This window comes from Lynx rufus, unplaced genomic scaffold (assembly GCF_022079265.1).
Source record: "Lynx rufus isolate CCGP_SWC_20201006 ecotype Redwood Valley unplaced genomic scaffold, mLynRuf1.p SCAF_3, whole genome shotgun sequence".
In the NCBI taxonomy this organism is placed as follows: Eukaryota; Metazoa; Chordata; class Mammalia; order Carnivora; family Felidae; genus Lynx; species Lynx rufus.
Window position 1 is genome coordinate 41,377,072 of NW_025814845.1, and position 19,701 is coordinate 41,396,772.

The 19,701-nt window shown below is 38.0% G+C and overlaps 1 protein-coding gene across 2 annotated transcripts in view; it reads right to left on the reverse strand.

Annotated features, from left to right (window-relative positions):
- Nucleotides 1-1,347: 1,347 nt before the first annotated feature.
- CLOCK (clock circadian regulator) overlaps nt 1,348-19,701 on the reverse strand; it is a 131,336-nt gene continuing 112,982 nt past the window's right edge. For both annotated transcript variants that reach the window (XM_047091361.1, XM_047091362.1), the window contains 4 exons: nt 18,776-18,985; nt 17,794-17,999; nt 13,451-13,697; nt 1,348-9,040 (listed from right to left, as the gene is read on the reverse strand). In XM_047091361.1, the coding sequence (XP_046947317.1) occupies nt 8,861-9,040; nt 13,451-13,697; nt 17,794-17,999; nt 18,776-18,985 (843 nt within the window). In that variant the 3' untranslated portion in view covers nt 1,348-8,860. The remainder of the gene's footprint in view (nt 9,041-13,450; nt 13,698-17,793; nt 18,000-18,775; nt 18,986-19,701) is intronic.

Genomic DNA, 19,701 nt, shown 5'->3' on the forward strand with positions numbered 1-19,701 from the left:
AAAGTCGGTATTAAAAAACAGGAGCCAACCGTCTTCTAAAGCACTGTCTCCCCATAACCCTCACACAGCTCTGTGAGGTAGAAGGTACTAACGTAAGGATGAAAAGTTCTAGGCAGAACAGTGCATCAAACCACACTGTTGAATTCTAGAGCCTATAATCCTCGATTACATAAGGCTACCTCATCTTATCATAGTAACTTTGATAATCACTGTCATTTAAAGTGTATTCTAAGGGGCGCCTGGGTGGCGCAGTCGGTTAAGCGTCCGACTTCAGCCAGGTCACGATCTTGCGGTCCGTGAGTTCGAGCCCCGCGTCAGGCTCTGGGCTGATGGCTCGGAGCCTAGAGCCTGTTTCCGATTCTGTGTCTCCCTCTCTCTCTGCCCCTCCCCCGTTCATGCTCTGTCTCTCTCTGTCCCAAAAATAAAAAAGTTGAAAAAAAAAAAAAATAAAGTTTATTCTAACTTGACTGTTAATGATTCTATCCAAACAACATAACTGCTTTCTCCCAGCCTGCTATGTTCTATTACCATGTGCACTAACTAGCACTGTTATTTAATAGCTTCTTTCAACCTGAAGGGCATGTCTTCCGCAGAAAACTCCCACGTGTTCCTTGTGTGAAGTAGAACGGTAGACCCAGAGCAGATCGGGTTTACTGAGCTATTACGAAAGTCCACAATGTGTAATTTGTCATTTCAAGAGACTGTGGAAAAATCCAGTTAAGTCAGTGCAGCAACCATTCTGTAGTGACACTGTGGGAAAGACCGCTAACCACTATCGTGAAGAGATCTTAGTGACTGTTTTAACGGAAGCGTAATTACAGGGTAGAAAAACACAGTGTCCACCTGGGAAGATAAAACACTTCAAAGAAATCTCAGCTTGACATCCCTAGACCACACCATCACTCCCCTAATACTGCTTTAGATTATTACAAACAGAGCAAGCAAGTAATTGCATTCTTTCTTTTCCAAGACCAGAAAGGAGAATTCCCTGTTAGAAAGTAGCTGGTGCCATCACAACCCCGACTGGCAGTGCAGGCAGCCTGGCCCAAGAAACTAGCTTAATGCGGGGGTAACAGACAGCATAGCTTTCTGAGGCTCTACCACCTTGTACCAGGACAGTACTACTACTACAAGAATTTGGCAGTTCCGACACGAAGCTACGAGGTAAAAATCGCTAATACGGTTAGACTCCATTGCTGAGTAAAAAGAAAAGAAAATGTCATTGGTGTTGATTTTAAAATATTTAATAATCTTCCTTTAAAATCCAAAATAATGTGATTCTTACAAGTTATGTGCCACATAAAGCGGGTGTTATTTTTTGAGAAATGCAGGTGATACTGAAAAACATAGCACTGAGGTATTTTTTATTTTTAAAATTGAGTAAGGAAACAAAGTCTGGATCTAATTAGTTTTACATTTACAAAAAAAAAAAAAAAAAACGAAAAACAAAACAAAAAAAACCAACCGATGCTACTGCTTGGCTCTTTTGTTATGATTTTAGGTTTGGAATACATTACAAAAGTCTACGGGAAAGAGCAATATAATAATAGTACATGTAGTTTTAGAAAACTATGCACATCATAACCTGGAGAAATGATCATACACCAAGAGGCCTGAGTGGAGGTAGGCTAATAAAACACGTTACCTCTTCTCAAAGGACAGCGCTGAAAAACAAGTGCAACCAATTGTAACACCAAATTAAAATGGCAATATTAAGTTGGTAACAAAATGATCCACGTTTTATGTAATATTGTACTTCCAAACACAGCTCATGAAAATCAGCAGAGAACCTAAGATAGCACCATTGAAACCATTCATTATCCCTTCGTGCTTCGGTACAATTTAGGATTGGGGCAGAATACAATACCTACAAGATGTCCATCTCGTTTTTGTAAATCAGTTTGGATTTCAATTCAATGTTTGCTTTAGGAAAAGTACGTATTCTTAAGATCAGTTAGCCATGTACATATAGCTCTACCTTTTTGGAAGTTAAGACAATGGGCTACATCTAATTTTTATCTAAAACCAAGAACCAAGCAGTAAGGACAGCAATGTCAAGAGTAGCACAACCAAGAACCACACAGAACATTAGAAAGAATTTGGTGTATGTTTTTACAGCTACTAACTGATATTAACAATTAAAAATTTACAAAGATAAAACTTTTTTGCACTAACTGGTTTCAACACAGCACTGAATGTGACTCATCTTTGGGCTTCCATCTCTACATAGAGTAAATGTGCAAGTGCCATACTGAGGCCCTTCCCCAACTTACGCCATAGTAAAACAGATTCCAAAATAATTCTAGAATGGTCTAAAGTTACAGCTGTTCTAGCTGACATGGGGGGAAAAAAAAGACATTTCCTGGCCAACTTTGTTTTGCTTGATGATTGTCTAGGTACATAATACATCAATCTAAGGATAATAGAGCTTTCTCTACTAACTCTTTAGTACTGGCACAACCATTGCCAGCAGTGAATTTGCACCAGTACAGAATAACTCAAAACACACATAAAACATTTGAATGTCATTTTTTAAGCGATGTCACAGTTTGTTTCCTCAGAAATAAAAGCATACATTTGAAACACATTTTCATTTTAAGCCTCAGAGTTAAACATGTTCTACATCATTAAATCCAACTTGTGGCTGACATGCTTTGGTTATCATTCTCTGAGGGGTCCCGAAAGCTAGATGGTACACGCCGCTGGAGGCCTGTGGGATTCAAGAGCTCCTCGGAGAGCCCTAGAATGGAGAATTCTGTTCCGATGTATACTAGCTAAGAAGTATCCTCCAACTTGTAGGCTTCAAATGTCCCAACACTACTTGAGTGGCTAGTACTGTGTATGAAGGCCTTGTTTTTGTAGAGCCAAGCAACAGTACCCTAAAGACAGCAAACAGTTTTTGTAGGAGAGTACAGTGCACATACGTTGTTCCACCTGTATTTAAGGACTTGAAATGGGTTTTACTATGGATATGATAGTGACAGCCATTCGAAGATGCCGATCTTCTTACTAACATTTCCCCAAATGGGCAGAACAGAGGCAATGTGTGCCACTGGTTCTGTCCTACTGGCCTTTGGCTGCATTGGGGAAGTAATCCTATAAAAAGTACCCATAAAATAGAAAAGGCAGCAAGTGAAACTAGAAAAAAGGTTGGAGCTATACAAAGCAGATTTGGAAGGAGTTACCTTTATTTTTTCTTAAATGAGTTGAGAACAGGAGGGAAGTGCCAGGGCATCCGGCTTTGGGCCCTCCACTGCCGTCCTGAAGTAAAACAGATTTGGATTGGCCCAGGGACAGTCCTGGTGAGGGCTGGAGACTGTGCCCCCAGATAGAGGAGCCAGTTCTTTTAAGTAGAAGATTACGAAGCAGAACAAAACAAACCACAAATTAAATACATGACACTGTGAAATCACTCTGATGAGAAAACAACACAGATATTTAAAAATATAAATAAATACATTTAGCCATTTTCATTCAACAAACCCAGAGAACTGCTTTCAAAGCAATTGCCTCTTTAAAATCACGTTCTAAATTCTTCCATAAATACTCACTATTTTGATTGTCACTGAATGCAGCACCTCAGTGTTTGCTGGTGGTGGTGATGGGATTCCACTTCAACAGTCTCTTCATAAACTATATCCTACTTCACTAAACGTTTCCCTAGGAAGACCCAGGCAGCTTACAAAAATATTGTTAAATACTCAAAGCAGAACCTGCAAAGTATTATTTTATTTAAGAAAAACAAGGAATGTAGTGTTAAATTATGACAAGGGGGAAAATATGCAAAACAGTCACATGGAAACAAAGTTTTAATTTTTAAATGTCCACATTTGCTGAATTTCTTGTGAGCTGTTCAATACTGTTTTAAATATCCTGAATTAATAACTAACTATACCAACAAAATTCATCCCCTGTGTTTCCACAGGAGACATATTTAAAATAAGACCAAATTATACTTTTCTTCAACTGAAGTTGTCTTTTTCTCAGTCCTTTTTGTGCAAAAGAGATTATAAGAGCAATTCAAATGGAAACGCTGAAATGACATGCCAACATTTCAGAGCACATTTAAAACACCCAGAAGAATTCTTGAAATTATCATATTCTAAAATATTACTACCAGTCACTTTTAGGTTAGTTCTATACATCTATTCACACTGATGCAACTGTCCTAGGCCTCTGAAAATAAACAGGCTCATTGGTCTCTTTTGGTGTCCACACGATAGGCAAGACAGGTTTACAATAGTGTCGAAACGGAACTAGCCATCTACAATCTCCTGACTCCGCCACATTCAGAACCAAAGTCAAAGTTCATTTGGCTACCTTGAAATCACTCCCAGAAACCTGCTACGGTTCACTGGATCTAAACATTTCTCAGAAATGTATCATTTTAAAATTTCACCTAAGTGATGATTTGGGGATCCTTTAGAAATGGTAATGCTTAAGATAATAAACTTTATCAAAATGAATAGTTGCAATAAAGTGCTTGTTACATTTCAAAATGATGCTTTCAGACTGTGGTTATGTTGTTTTCGAAGTGTGTGCTATTCCTACAGAAAGGATCCCCAGGCATGAGAGTTGGGTGGTCTCACCTGTCTCAGAAAGCAGCAGCGCTATCTTTTGGTAGGCTGACAATAGGCACGTTACCCATGCGGATGAGGCTATACTAGTGCTATGGCAAAAGGGGGAGTAAATTAGAAAAGTGGAGGCATGTGGAGGGTTCCTACCATATTCATAGTTATATACAAATATATTAAATATGCTATAAAAATAGTCGACTCTTTTCCTTTGCATTTATTTCAGAAGCTCCTTTTAGAGGAATGCTCACCCAACCCAAACAAACTTAAAAGGGTCTCTCTCTCCAATCGCTAATTAAAATGGCAAGTGCCTTTGTGCTGTTCCTTTTCCACCATTTGAAAATTCCAATCTGCTCACTCCTGGCTAGACTCACTCAGCAATAGTAATATCCAGTGTTTATACCTTCCAACACTGACTCCCAAGGGACTAGGAATAGGATCACAGATATTGGAAAGGTTATAGACTTGAATGAGTTTTCCACAAATGTCCATCATCAACAAACTCAATCACCAAAGAAATAGAGAAAAAGAAAAAAAGGAGAAACGAGCAATACCAAAGTAAAATGCTATTTGCATTCCACTTTAAAAAAAGGAAAAGGTTTACCTCACTGTAGTGGAAACATTAGAAATCAAGTTGAATAATATCCAGTTGAAAATAATTTTCACCACTGTGGAGCCGGAGAAAGAGTACTATTTCGAGGGGCCCCTTTCTAAGGCCTCTTGAACAAAGGTTCATCTCCCTTCACTGCAATGCCCTGCATGGAGCTGCACTGCTTCAGTGCCCTTAACTAACTGCAAGCAGACCGCTTTAAGGCAATGACCAAAGACTCTTAGCACTTCTGAAGAATGCAAATAACATTTTCACTCTTCTGCACTAAGTATTCTGTAACCACCTATTCAAAGTCACTGGCATCTTTTATTACTAGTACATTCCTAAACCAGATGTAAGTAACAAAGCGGAGCATGGGACTCGAATTACCCCCTCAGCTTAGGACAGAGTTTGGAGACTGAACAGTAGTATTTACCTATTGCCATCCCCATTCCTCATATTTGCTTTTCCTCCAATATATTCCAGCTCAAGAATCAGAGTACTTTTGAGCATCTGGGTTCTGGTCTGACACCACTCTTAGCAGCAACGTGACTGACCCCCGCAGCCTCGCCTGAAGGGTTTAACAGCACTGGCACCGGGGGCCACCACGGTGCAGAGCAGGGCGACTGCAGAGCAGCTCACGTTTTTCCAGATCTTCAATAGTTTGTCACTTAAAAAGTGCCACCCAGAATAAAATGTTTTGTAAGAAAAAATGAATCGCTGTGAGAGTACAGCGGAGGGAAGATGGTGACTTTTAAGTAGCTGAAAGGTGTCTGTATTTGGTATTTTTTCATTACGTAGATTTGGGATTTTAATGAACAACTTTGGCTACAGGAACGAAGATCAGGCAACTGCCCAGTCTTCATCAGAATGCTCAAGTCTCAATTATGGGGGAGGGGCAGGGGCAGCTCTGCAACCCAAGTTCAAGAAAAACCGGGGGCTGGGCGGGGGGGAGGAGGGTGGGGGGGCGGAACGGGACACAGAGGAGCTGAGGCAGTTGGCGCTTACTAGCTCTTCGACAACACTATATATTGACAGCCAAGGGAATGCAGCTAGCTGTCCCTTTAAATTCAATCAATTCTAAGCAGGGCAAAAATGGGCTGTGAGGAACAACAGGAATTACAAAACATCATTTTGTCTAATTTTCCTTCCCAAATATCTATGAGGATGGAAAATACTTGAAGGGACTGGTAGAGGAGAATGTGAACAGTCTACAGATTTACCTTGTGGCTTGTCTTCTGCTTTGCCTTTGAAGACCTAAGTACACAGTACTCACCGTTCACCATCTTTCCCTTTAAGTACGGTATTTAGAGGATAAATCTTAATAAATATTATAGTTCTTCATATCTTTTGTTATCCATACCACTAAATATTGCCAATAAATAAATGAGGCACAACTCAGATATATGGAATGGCATGGTAAGGTTGAGAAAGGCAATCTGAAAGGGGAGAAAACTAATACTGTTGCCATATTCTACATCAATTTCACCTATGTGTACCTACGCTCAAGTTACATACATATTCTGACAGCTATTCTTGACATTCATGAGGAAGTCAGAAATCTCTTCATCCAGATCATTTAGCTAGAAGAGGAGCTTCTTGATATGTTCATTATTGATTGGTATCCAGTGACACTTCTTTTGTAGAAGGCTAGGTACCAACTTTCTTTGGTTATTTTCTTCTTCAATATGAACTCTCTAATAGATGTGTGGCCAGGTAGAGTTGTCTGTAGAAAGACAAAGTCTATCCTTTTGGGATGATAGCAAAGTGAAGGACAGAAAAGTCATAAGAACGGTCTTAGAAATTCCTCTGACTCCTTTGTCGAGCAATTCTATAGTACAATATTTTCATTGCTCAAAACCTTTTTCAGTTCTGTTACACATTTCCTTTTAAGGTCAATTCTGAGTTAACTACAGCTTGCTATCCTCCCTTCAGTAATAATTTTTGATATTTTAATAAGGTATTTCCATTAATTTTCCTTTGCTCTGTGGTTGTCAATTTAATTATTAGTACCATAAAAGCTCTAAGATGATCTTTTTATGTATGTAATTTCTGTTGGAATTTATTACCTTTAGAATCTAATATTGCCAAATGAAATCTTAGTTCACGTTTAGAAAGCATGTGAGTTACAAAATTCTAGTGTTATAGTAAAGGCAAAGCCAATTCTTACCCTTCTTTTTTCTTTGTAGGAATATCAAGATCATATATAGAAAACATTGACAGGTAATTCTTAACTGTTCAGCTTTAAAGGAAGATGCTGATTTAGGAAACAATTTTGTGATCACATCAATGACTCTGATAGTGTCAGGATGTCACCTTGTTTTTATTTCTAAGTTACTTGTACCTCCAGTCCAAGAGACTCAAAGCAGTCTTCGTGGAAACTTAGGAGAATCATAATGGCACTGACACCCACATGCTGTTAAAAATGTACTAAGGTTTCAAAACTGCTACTGAAACCAGACAATGAATTCAAGATGGTGAGTTATCACCTGAATCAAAATCAAGGCACTATGGGTTTTTTTTTTCCCCTCAAATAACCCTGAATCATTTCTGACTAAAAGAAGCATTGAAATTGTGAAGGATAATAAAAAGATTCCAACAAATCCTAAAAGTTAAAATTCCCACCAGTGAGAATGTTAAAAAGTGCCTAAAATCTTTTGTGTGCAAATTTTACTCCTATAACTGAAACATTCTTGAAATTACTTTCAGGCTTATTGAAAACCGTTTACACAACTATTTCCAACTATGAACTACATATCAAAATATGTGACCAAAACTTCCAACCATCTAAAATAAAGCAGTGCAAATCCTATTTTCAAACATAAATGAAAAATAATGAAATAAAGGATATTTCTGAGTAACTTGAAAATCCTGTTGTCTCAATAATTTAACCTGGAAAAAAATATCCATTCCCAGCAGCACATCATACCTCACTGAACAAACTGTGACATCACAGCCAAAGTATGAACAAAAAGCCTTGTGCCCCGGAAAAGTGAGAACACTACCGTGTTGTAAACAAGAGGGGAAACAGAGGATGTACTAGTTTGCACATGGCGTCAGAATCTAAGGAAATATACTCATACCTAAGAGATAATGCTTTCATGCAGCTTACAAAATGTTTTGCTTTCTCTCCTTTTATCCAGACATATACATAATATTTTTACAGTATCTGTACATAGAGCATTTGAACCACACGACATTCTGAAATTACTATTCAATCATTATCTGAAAAGGGAGAGGGGATGGGGAAGGGGTCTACTGGGTCTACCGGACTGTCTTCATGGCATCGTTGTACGCAAACCCCTGACATGACAGTGGCGTGTCCTCTGTAACACTTGAAAACAGGCACAGAACCACTAAAAGTTACTAACATTGTTAGTGCCTTTCTGATTGACCGGAGGTCATGTTTCATAGCTGAGCTTAACATTTGGCAATCTATCTTTCCATTTGAAAAATAGCTGGGCGAGTAAAACACTGTCAGAATTGGCTATGGCCCCATGATCATCTCCTGCTGGCTGGTATTTAATGTACATCTGTAGCACTAGGCAGCACTTTCCCTGCTAACTAAGTCCAGAAACTAGAACACTCAATACTGCATCTTGTGAAACTGCTGGACCTTCTCCTCCTAGTCTCAGATCATCTGAGCAACTCTTAGGGACAACCCCTTCCTCCTGAGATCAGAGAGGAGGGATGTGTGCTACTGTGGTTGAACCTTGGAAGGATCGGTCAAACTGTCAGTCCTGTGCCGATTCAGTTGCTGCTGTTGCTGAGACTGGTGCTGCTGGTGATGTGACTGAGGGAAAGTGCTCTGTTGTAGTGGAAATGCAGCAGAGAGGATAAGCTGAGTCGAAGGATTCCCGTGGAGCAACCTTGAAGTCTAGAAAACAAATGAATTATGCAACATTGCTTTACCCTCGTTATGCTGTCTACATCAAGCTTTACTCAAGTTTTCTGCTCTACATAGGGACAGAATCCTTAAATTCCACATAATCTACATCATTTGTACTTTCTCATTTAAAAATAGTATTTTGGAAAATGCTTATGAGGCTTTCCCTTCTTTTGAAAGTACAGAATTTCTTTCTTTAAGGAATCTGAGCTAGATATTTTATGGTAGAGAAAGCAATCTATATCATGAGACCAACCACACAATTTTTCCTTTTATAAATCCTAAAGACCACAATTTTAGACAGTAAAATGTAAGCACAGGCAGGAACATACGAAACACATATACTCTGGGGTCAAAGAGACAGTGCCTCTGCAGTCTGTTCAGTTGGTTATGGCGGCACGTCAGTAGCCCAGAGCATGAGCCACTGGGTTCAAACTCTGGCTAACCCACTTGCTAGACTGTGTGACTTGTTCAAACTATTTACTTCTCTGGGACTCGGTTTCTTCATTTACAAAATTAAGATAATCGCAGTGCCTCCATACTGGGTTTTTATTAAGATTAAATATTAACATTAGTGTTATTTAAAAGTACCAGAAAAACAAAGGCAAAATTAGACACTTAAGTCTTATATGTAGCAGTGTGGTGTGAAAACAAACCAACCAATCACACAAGGGCACAGGATCTGAAATCAGAAGCCTTCAATTCGAGTTGTGCTCTGCCATTTATTTATTAGCTGTGTAACCCTGGGCAAGTCTCAACTCTGTGAGCCTCTTTCTTTCACCTGATTTCTATTTCTGGTTATACAAAGGAAATTAGCCCAAAGAAAGTGAAGTTTTAAATGAATTTTCTCAGTCTTACTTACTGACAACACACCTTGATGCAGCACTCCTAATCTAAACATATGATGGGAGATTTTTGCAAATGTATATAAAGGACACCTGTGCCGCGCACGCGCGCGCGCACACACACACACACACACACACACACACACACGGACAGGTCCTTGAACCTTACACTTTGCCAAGGACCTAGAAAAACTTCTTTTTCTGTTATTTAGAAAAAGTTTTTGTAACATAAAGAGCTCAGGATATTTGTGAGTCTTACAGGATTACAACAGAGGCGTATTTGGAACCAGGTGTTATATAATCAGAAAAGCCAAATTGTGTATTTACTATCTACAAAGAAGTGCATTTCTAAAGGGTATTGTCTACCTTATTTCTTTAGGGGTCCCATGTCTTTGGGATACTTTTTTCAGAAGGGAGGGATAAGAGAATGCTTTTTATTTATTTTTTTTTTGGGGGGGGCAGGTTAATTTGTTTTAATTCCAGTATAGTTAACATAGAGTGTAATACCAGGTTAGCGATAGTGATTCAACACTTCCATGCAACATCTGGTATTCATCACCAAGTGCACACTCCTTAACCCCCATCACCTATTTCCTCCCCCCAACCACCTCCTCTCCGGTAACCATCAGTTGGTTCTCTATAGTTAAGGGTCTATTTCTTGGTTTGCCTCTTTCTTTATTCATTTGCTCATTTGTTTCTTAAATTCCACATACAACTGAAATTATATGGTATTTGCGTTTCTCAGTCTGACTTGTTTCATTTAGCATTATACTCTCTAGCTACATCTATGGTATTGCAAATCACAAGATTTCATTTTTTTCATGGCTGAATAATATTCAAGTGTGTACACACACACACACACCCACACACACATCTTTATTCATTCATCTATTGGTGGACAGTTGGGTTGCTTCCATAATTTGGATATTGTAGATAATGCAGTAAACAAAGGGGTGCACATATCCTTTCAAATTAGTATTTTTGTCTTAAGTGTTTTTATTTTTTTAATGTATTTATTTAAATTCAAATTAGTTAACATACAGTGTAGTATTGGTTTCAGGAGTAGAACCCAGTGATTCATAACTTACGTATAACACCCAGTGCTCATCCCAACAAGTGCCCTCCTTAATGCTCATCCCCAACCTACCTCCTCTCCAGCAACCCTCAGTTTGTCTTCTGTACTTTAAGAATCTCTTATAGTTTGCCTCTCTGTTTTTATCCTATTTTTCCTTCCCTTCCCATATGTTCATCTGGTGGGTTTCTTAAATTCCACAGATGAGTGAAATCGTATTTGTCTTTCTCTGACTTATTTCACTTAGCATAATACACTCTAGTTCTACCCATGTTGTTGCAAATGGCAAGACTTCATTCTTTTTCATCGCTGAGCAATATTCCATCGTATATAAGTTATATATATACCACATCTTCTTTATCCATTTGTCAGTCAATGGACATTTGGGCTTTTTTCATAATTTGGCTATTGTTGATAGTGCTGCTATAAACATTGGGGTGCACATGCCCCTTCGAATCAGCATTTCTGTATCCGTTGAAAAAATGCCTGGTACTACAACTGCTGGGTCATAGGGAAGTTCTATTTTTAGTTTTTTGAGGAACCCCCATACTGTTTTCCAGAGTGGTTGCACCAGTTTGCATTCCCACCAGCAGTAAAAAAGGAACCCCTTTCTCTGCATTCCTGCAAACATCTGTTGTTTCCTGAGTTGTTAATTTTAGCCATTCTGACAGGTGTGAGGTGGTATCTCATTATGGTTTTGATTTGTATTTCTCTGATGATGAGTGATGTTGAGCAGATTTTCATGTGTCTGTTAGTGACATGGATATCTTGAAGAAGTGTCTATTCATGTCTTCTGCTAATTTCTTCACTGGCTTACTTTTTTTGGGGGGGTGTTGAGTTTGAGAAGTTCTTTATAGATTCTGGATACTAACCCTTTATCTGACACATCATTTGCAATACCTTCTCCCATTTTGTCGGTTGCCTTTTAGTTTTGTTGATGGCTTCTTTCGGTGTGCAGAAGGTTTTATCTTGATGAGGTCCCCATAGTTCATTTTTGCTTTTATTTCCCTTGCCTCCAGAGACATGTCTAGTAAGAAGTTGCTACGGCTGAGGTCAGAGAATGCTTGTTCTTTTAAGGACTCTTGTTCCCTGACAGATTTAGAAGACTGGGACCTTAAGGCAAGTTCTCTCCTTTTTTAAGGTTTTGCTCAATTCTCATTGAGTATTATTTCCTCTAGATAATAGTTTATAACTTGTTATAAGTTCTTGTTATTAATTCACTTATAACAATAGCTAGCCTAGTCATTAACAGCTACAGTATGGGCTTTAAGATCTACAGGACTGTCAGTATGACTCAGACATTTAGGCAACTAACCTTAAGTTTTAGCTTTCCATATCACCAGGTTAAGAACTCTATGTGCACGGTAACACGGGTGATAAATTAATAACGTGTTTATGCCTGAGTATACAATACTGAATCTTCTAATCACACCATATATTGTGGAACCCTAAAATTGATGATATGATATGTATGTGGCTGGCCTACATGGAATGTTCTCCAGCACAAATCTAGGCTAGCCTACATTCAGAATTGCTCCCCTTAGGCAAGAAGGGAAAAAGCTGGATTTCCAGATGTCATAATCTGCTACTGTGCACTCCACTGAGAGTACTGAGGTCCAGGAATTTATCCTGAAATCCCAGCTAACCCTACGTAACTTTCTTCCATATCCATTAGATAAGCATATATCCAGGTATCTACTGAGATACATGAGAAGACATGTGTCTACATTTTGGCTGATCTGAGTGTTTGCTAAATTAATCAAGACAGTGCTGATAAATTTCAGCTCGTTATGTGCCTTGTAACTATGTTCAGTGATTTACATGTACTGTTTACCCATGAGATATCAACTATTAGCACCTCCATATTATAGATGAATTTTGGTAAATAACTTACCAAAGGTCACACAGTATATGGTACAGCAGTGACTCAGTCTCAGGGCAGCCTGACTTTAGAGCCCAAGCTCTCAATTATGACATACACAGCCCTCCACAGTATTTCTCCTCTGATATTAATTTATAACCAAAAAATCATTGTAAAATTTAATCCAACATAATAATTCAAGATAATGCCTATTACTTTTTTTTTTTTTAAATCCCTGTTGACATGCCTGCCCTGTAGAGAGAGCATAGAATCTGATGGGCTGCTTAGAAGGAAGAAAGAAAGGTGTCTGGTGAATTCTAGAAACTCTAGCCGGACAGAACTCTATTTAAAGTGGCTTGATGTAGGTGGGCAGCAAGTAGCTCCTTATTTCTATCCAGTAGTTCAGAGAACTGGCCATGTCCACAGCAGTGCTAGAAGTCTTCCAGAGACCAGACAAGGGAAGAAATGATACCTAGCTGGACAAGCTTTCTGTCCTTCCAGAGATTTAACTTGTACAATAAGCTTGTATGGATTTTTCGGATGATTTACAAAACTTCTCTTAATGTCTAATTTCATTATATGAAAGTAAACGGGCTTGGGAGAGCTCCCATGGGCAAAATTACCTGTAAAAACTGCTGTGGTGGTTGGGTCAGCGGAGCCTGAGAAGGTTGCTGAACTGAAGCAAGCGGCTGTTCCTGGGAGTTCTGCTGCTGTGTGGCTGGCAGTGCCTGTGGCTGCTGCTGCTGGGTAGCAAACGTAGGGTAGGCAGTCACCACCTGCCCCATGAGCATTGTGCTGGGTACCATGACCGCCCCACAAGCTACAGGAGCAGTTACTAATTTGGTCACAAGCTGCTGACCTTGAGAAAATCTGTTAAGAGGAAATAAAGAGAAGAAGGGACATCAGAAAGATAAAGTATTCATTATAAAAGGCAGTGAGCTGAATACTTAATACCCAGTGATATTGCCAGTTTAGATTTTTAAAAGCTGTACGTTCCAATTTTGTTTCATGTTTTTAAAGATTCCTTCTGGGGCACCAGTAAAACAAAAATGTATAAGCAAAATGAAATGATCACAAAACAAATACAAAGTTTCTGGATATCCATGTGCAAAAGAATAAAGCTGGGCCTTTACCTTATCCCACATACAAAAATTAACTCAAGAGTGGATTAAAGCACTAAACATAAGGGCTACAAGCATGAAACTCTTAGGAAAGAAAACAGGGGGAAAGTTTCATGACATTGGATTGGGCAATGATTTCTCAGATGTGACACTCAAAAGCACAAGCAACAAAAGAAAAAAAACAGATAAACTGGATATTAAAATTAAAAACTTCCGTGCATCAAAGGACACTATAGTATCAACACAGAGAAAGAGAAACCCACAGAGTGGAAGAAATTATTTGCAAATCATATCATCTGATAAGGGGTAATAACTAGAATATATAAAGCAATCCTATAACAAACAATCTGATTAAAAAATGGGCATCTTAAATAGACGTTTTTGTAAAGAAGAAATAAACGGTCAGTAAGCAAATGAAAAGATGCTCAATGTCAAAATCATAAGGGAAATGTGAATCACTTCACTTCCACCAGGATGACTATGATAAAACAAACAAAATAACTAGTGTTGGTGAAGACATGGAAAAGCTGGGATACGCATTGCTGAGAGGAATGTAAAATAGTGCAGCTCCTATGGAAAACAGATGGACTATTGCTGAAAAAATTAAGTACAGAATCACCACATGATCCAGCAATTCCATTTCTGAGCATATGCTCGAAAGAACTGAAAGCAGGATCTCAGATATTTCTACACAAATATTTGTTCACAGCAGCACGATTCAAAACAGCCAAAAGATGGATGCAACCCAACTATCCATCGATGGGTAACAAATAAAATGTGGTATATTCATACAACAGAATATTACTTAGCCTGAAAAAGGAATAAAATTCTACCACACACCACAGACAAACCGTGAGGACACTGTGTCAAGTGAAATAAACCAGTCACAAAAGACATGCACTGTATGATCCCATTTGTGTGAGGTATCTAGAGTAGTGAAACTCATAGACTTATGTGCTTAGAAAGCAGAATAGTGGCTTCTAGGAGCTAGAGGGTAGAAGGAATGGGGAATTATTGTTCAATGGGTACAGAGTTTCAGTTTGGAAAGAAGAAAAAAGTTCTGGAGACTGATGGTAGTGATGTTCACAACAGTATGCATGTACCCAATGAACTGCTGAAACAGTTAACATGTATATTTATGTATATTTTACCACAGTGAAAAAAGTTTTAAACCTATTTAAAAAATACCTTTTTTCTTTTTATAAAATTACTAGGTACTTGCGAGTCCGATATATGTGTCCTCCAAAATGCACATTATTTTGCTAACCATGGATAAACTTACAGCTAAGCTATCATAAGGGATTTCTAAAAATCTCCCTTGTTTACAGAAGACATTTACACTGCAAATTGTATCTTATAAACATAAATGAAAATTAAATGACATTCCAACAGTGAATAAAAGTACCATCAATTTATACATTTATCAATGCAGTATAGTACTTACCTTATTAGAAGTCACTAACATTCACTCCCTTCCCACCTTCCTTCTTCTATTTTAAAAATAATAATAATAAAAACCCTGGTGCCTGTTCAGGGAATAACATTATTTCTATTTGCCTCTTCTGTGAAATGAAGTTAGCTGCTCACATTGGTCACTACAGCAAGAAAACTGAGCTAAGCCTCTCCTGGGAAAGGAGCATAACTGCACTTATAAACTGAGGAAAGTACATAACGGTGTCCAACTTAGTACAAATGCACTTTATTATTTATGTGGTCTCCACAAGACAAAACCTATTTTTTTGTTTTTGTTTCCTTTTCTTTTAAATTTATTTCAATTTTAGTTAACATGAAGTGCAATAATTGGTTTCAGGAGTAAAATTCAGTGATTCATCACTTACATACAACATCCAGAATCTATTTTTGAATCCATACCATATCTTTAAAATAAAACACTCTATTTTATGTATACTTCAAGACCAAATGTATTATTCAATGCAAAAAATATGTATAAAAGAACAAAATATTTACATATGAAGAATGATGCCCAAAGAAAAAGTAACATTTGGAAAGTGTTTTAGGCACAGAAGTATTAAATCCTCAATTCTCTGTAAATCGTAAAAGAAATTAAAATCTGAATTGCCCAAACTGCTCACTGATAAAATGTGATGAGACTACTTCATCCATCTCTAGCACCAAAAGACATTCTTCAATCTACTTATGCTTAACTATCACTTCTGTGGCTTTGTATATATTGTTCCCTGAGCTGAGAACACCCTCCTGAGACTCCCTATCACATGTACACCCACAGCCAAGCTCTTTAAGACTCACGCCAAGTACCTCCTCTGTGAAGTTTGCCTTGACCACACTCCTCTCTTCACCTGTTTGCCTCAATCTATAAACCTGTTCACTTCCTCTTTCTAAAGACCTAAGCAGAAGTATTTATCATACAGTAATACTGATTTAACTTTTTATGGCTTCCTAGTCTGATCATTCTCGAGATGAGGAATGTACCAGCCATACTCACTTTAGTAGGCACTCAAATGTTCGCTGAAATATATATTTTCCCCTCAAAAAAAAAAAAAAGAGGTTCTACAAGTAGTTGCTAAACTGTATCCTCCAAAATGCACATCAGCATTCTAGACTAATGAAATTTTCCTCAGGCTTTAAAACGAACCCTCTAGATTTCAATGGAGCACATTCATAACATCTCCTTTCAGAATGTCAGACCTAAAAGTTGGACTTAACTTGAGGAACTAAGTTCCAAAGAGAAGCAAGTTCTCCCTGCTCTCACTGCCTCTGTGATCCTGTAGCTTCTTTACTCTTTGGAAATTATTGGATTTTAACAAAATCTATTACACAGTGTGATACAACAATAAAATTATAAAAGCAGCAGCCTACTTGTATTACAGTAAAATAAGTAAAAAATAAAAAATATTTTAAATAGAAGTTTTAATGACTATAGAGATCCTATAGTCATTAAAACATAGCTTCTCAATATATGAAATAATGATATTTCTTCAAAATACTTGTTTTTTGTTGTTGTTTCTTTTGGGAGAGCGAGCGAGAGTGCGCGCGCTAGGGAGAGGGGGAGGGGAAAGGGAGAATCTTAATCCATGCTCAGTGTGGAGCCTGACACAGGGCTCAATCCCAAGACCCTGGGATCATGACCTGAGCCAAAATCAAGAGTTGGATGCCCAACTGAGCCACCCAGGTGCCCCCAAAATATTTGTTTCTAAGTCAGCTATTTGGACTGCCCACTAAAATAAGTCACGAATAGCTATTTTTCTAGAATGACCCACAAATGTTTAGTGTACTTTTGAAATCAGACACCAAAGCTAAAATTCAGAAACTGCTCATCACCCCCTTTGCTACCTATAAGCCTTTGACCAAATTACTATAAACTCACTTTTTTCTTATCTGGGAAATAAACGACCCTAATACACATTTAAATAAAAAAAAAAAAAAGTTAAATGAGATAGTGTATTTTGAGCACCTAGTACAGTACTCAAAAAACTCAAGAAAGGTAAATTAATTTTAATCCATGACATATATCAACTTATGCTAGTATCCACCCTAACCACTGTTACTGCCTGAAAACTCAACATTTGTACTACAATGATGAAAGTTTCAGAGTGATACAAACCCTGCCACAAATCTTATATAACGGTATGCTGTAGATGCTGGATTCTATAATATTTGGTAGAACATTTCTGGACCAAGAACAAAACTTGTTGTTGTCCGTTTATTACAAAGTCCTTAAACAATGAACATATTCTGCAATTTTATTTCAAATTCAAGAACTCTGGTGGGAGTTAGCTACAAACTGTTTTTTTCAAATCAAATTACTGTTTTTTAACTAATCAATTTTTACAACTTTGGAAAAACTCATGAAATATGACAACTACCTGATCTGTCTGTCCTGAGTGAATGTAGTTACAGCAGTGCTCTGGGTACTGTTCTGTGGCATGCTAGATGGAATCTGGACCATGCTTCCGGCTGCCGGCTGTGAGATCACCATAGTGTTATACAGCGGAGTGGTGAGTGTGCTCTGTGTCTGACTAGGAAGCGAGGTTTGTTGACTGTGCCCACTCAGTACATTTTGTTGACTCTGCTAGAAAACAGAAGATTTTACAGATAAATTAAATGAAAACATTTTTTCAGTAAATATACATATACTACTAGCATCATTCTAACAACAGCTGGCAAGAAAAGAAGAGGCAGGACTTGTTACTCTGGGAGAAATCTAATACAAAGGAAAAAGACTTATAGTAACTGAGAATGAATTAGTCTTCAATCCTTGCTTGAATACAAGGTATGATTTTAGAAAAGGAGCATGATCTTAACAGGGATGAAATAAAATATAGATGAGCAATTTCTGTTAAATGCCCAAAGTGAGTGACTGACATTAGACATCTTTATAGATTTCATCTGAAGTCTTGGGATTTATAGTCACAGATGTATAACAATTACCTGCATCAAATTTCCTGGAATTTATATGAAATTTCTTAGAATATTGATTAAACTATCACTGTGCCCCAACTATAAAATTTTTAAATGTCAAAATACTGAAAGCATTTAACATCAACAATTTAACAATTTTGTACCAAATATTTTAATGATCACCCTCAAAAATAAAACTTCCTATTATTTTATTTATTTATTTTTAAAGTAGACTCCAAGCCCAAGGTGAGGCTTGAACTCACAACCCTGATATCATGAGACAATACGGTCTTACTGGCTGAACCAGCCAGGAGCCCCTAAACTAAACTTTCTAATTATTACTGTTAAAATATGGAATATTCGAGATAGAGCTTCATTTTTGTTTCAGCAATAGCACACATTTCAGTCACTGAGCACTCCATAACCCACTATACTTGATATCATTACCTGACTTGATGTACTTTGTAAAGTCTGCTGTTGTATCATATGCTGAGTTGTGCCAATGTGTCCAGTATTCATTCCACTCTGAATTTGGTTGGTTTGAACAACCTGGCCCTGCATACTTATAGGTGCAAGTTGCTGGATGTTAGATGAATTTCCAGAAGAAAGTTGAACAGAACCAAAATTCAAACCAGGGGTTGACTGCTGTAAAAACATCTTCAGAAATAAAGATCACATTGTACCGTGAGATCATGACCTGAGCCAAAGTCACACACTCAACCAACTGAGCCACCTAAGCACTCCTACAAATTAAGTTTTAAAAGCAAATATCAGGATGGTCTAAGTCATTCTGAATGAATTAGCAATAAATACAGAATAAAACATAATTCATATTCATTCTTCCAGTTATCCTAACTCTATCATGTTTCCAATTGTCAGAAAAAGTGTTATAAATTTCAAAACCTCTACTTGTTTGAACACTTTACATGTTGGGGACCATTTGTTTCATCAGATGACATTATCCTAGCTCAGTGCTACTCAAGGCCTATGGACCGGAAGAGATCCAACATGGTGGAGAAGTAGGGGGACCTGAAATTCCCTCATCCCTCAAACAGCAGTACTGAGGCCAAAGGACTTTGAATTCCAAGAGTCCGGGCTGCATAGTGACAAAGATGTCTCCAGGGACCCATAGGGACACCTAGCGGGCCACAGGGCTACTTCAGCAAACAAATCAAAGCACACCTAGTGGAGGGTCCAAAACATGACTACACGTAGGGAGATAAAGCAACCAGAATCACAACAGAGAACAAATAACACACTCGAAAAAACACCTCCTGAAGGGCCAGGCCCTGGATAGTGTATGACCCCTCTTTAATATAGTAGTGCTCCCAGGTGCAGGCCACGTAAGTTTTAAAACACATCAGGGACAGAAA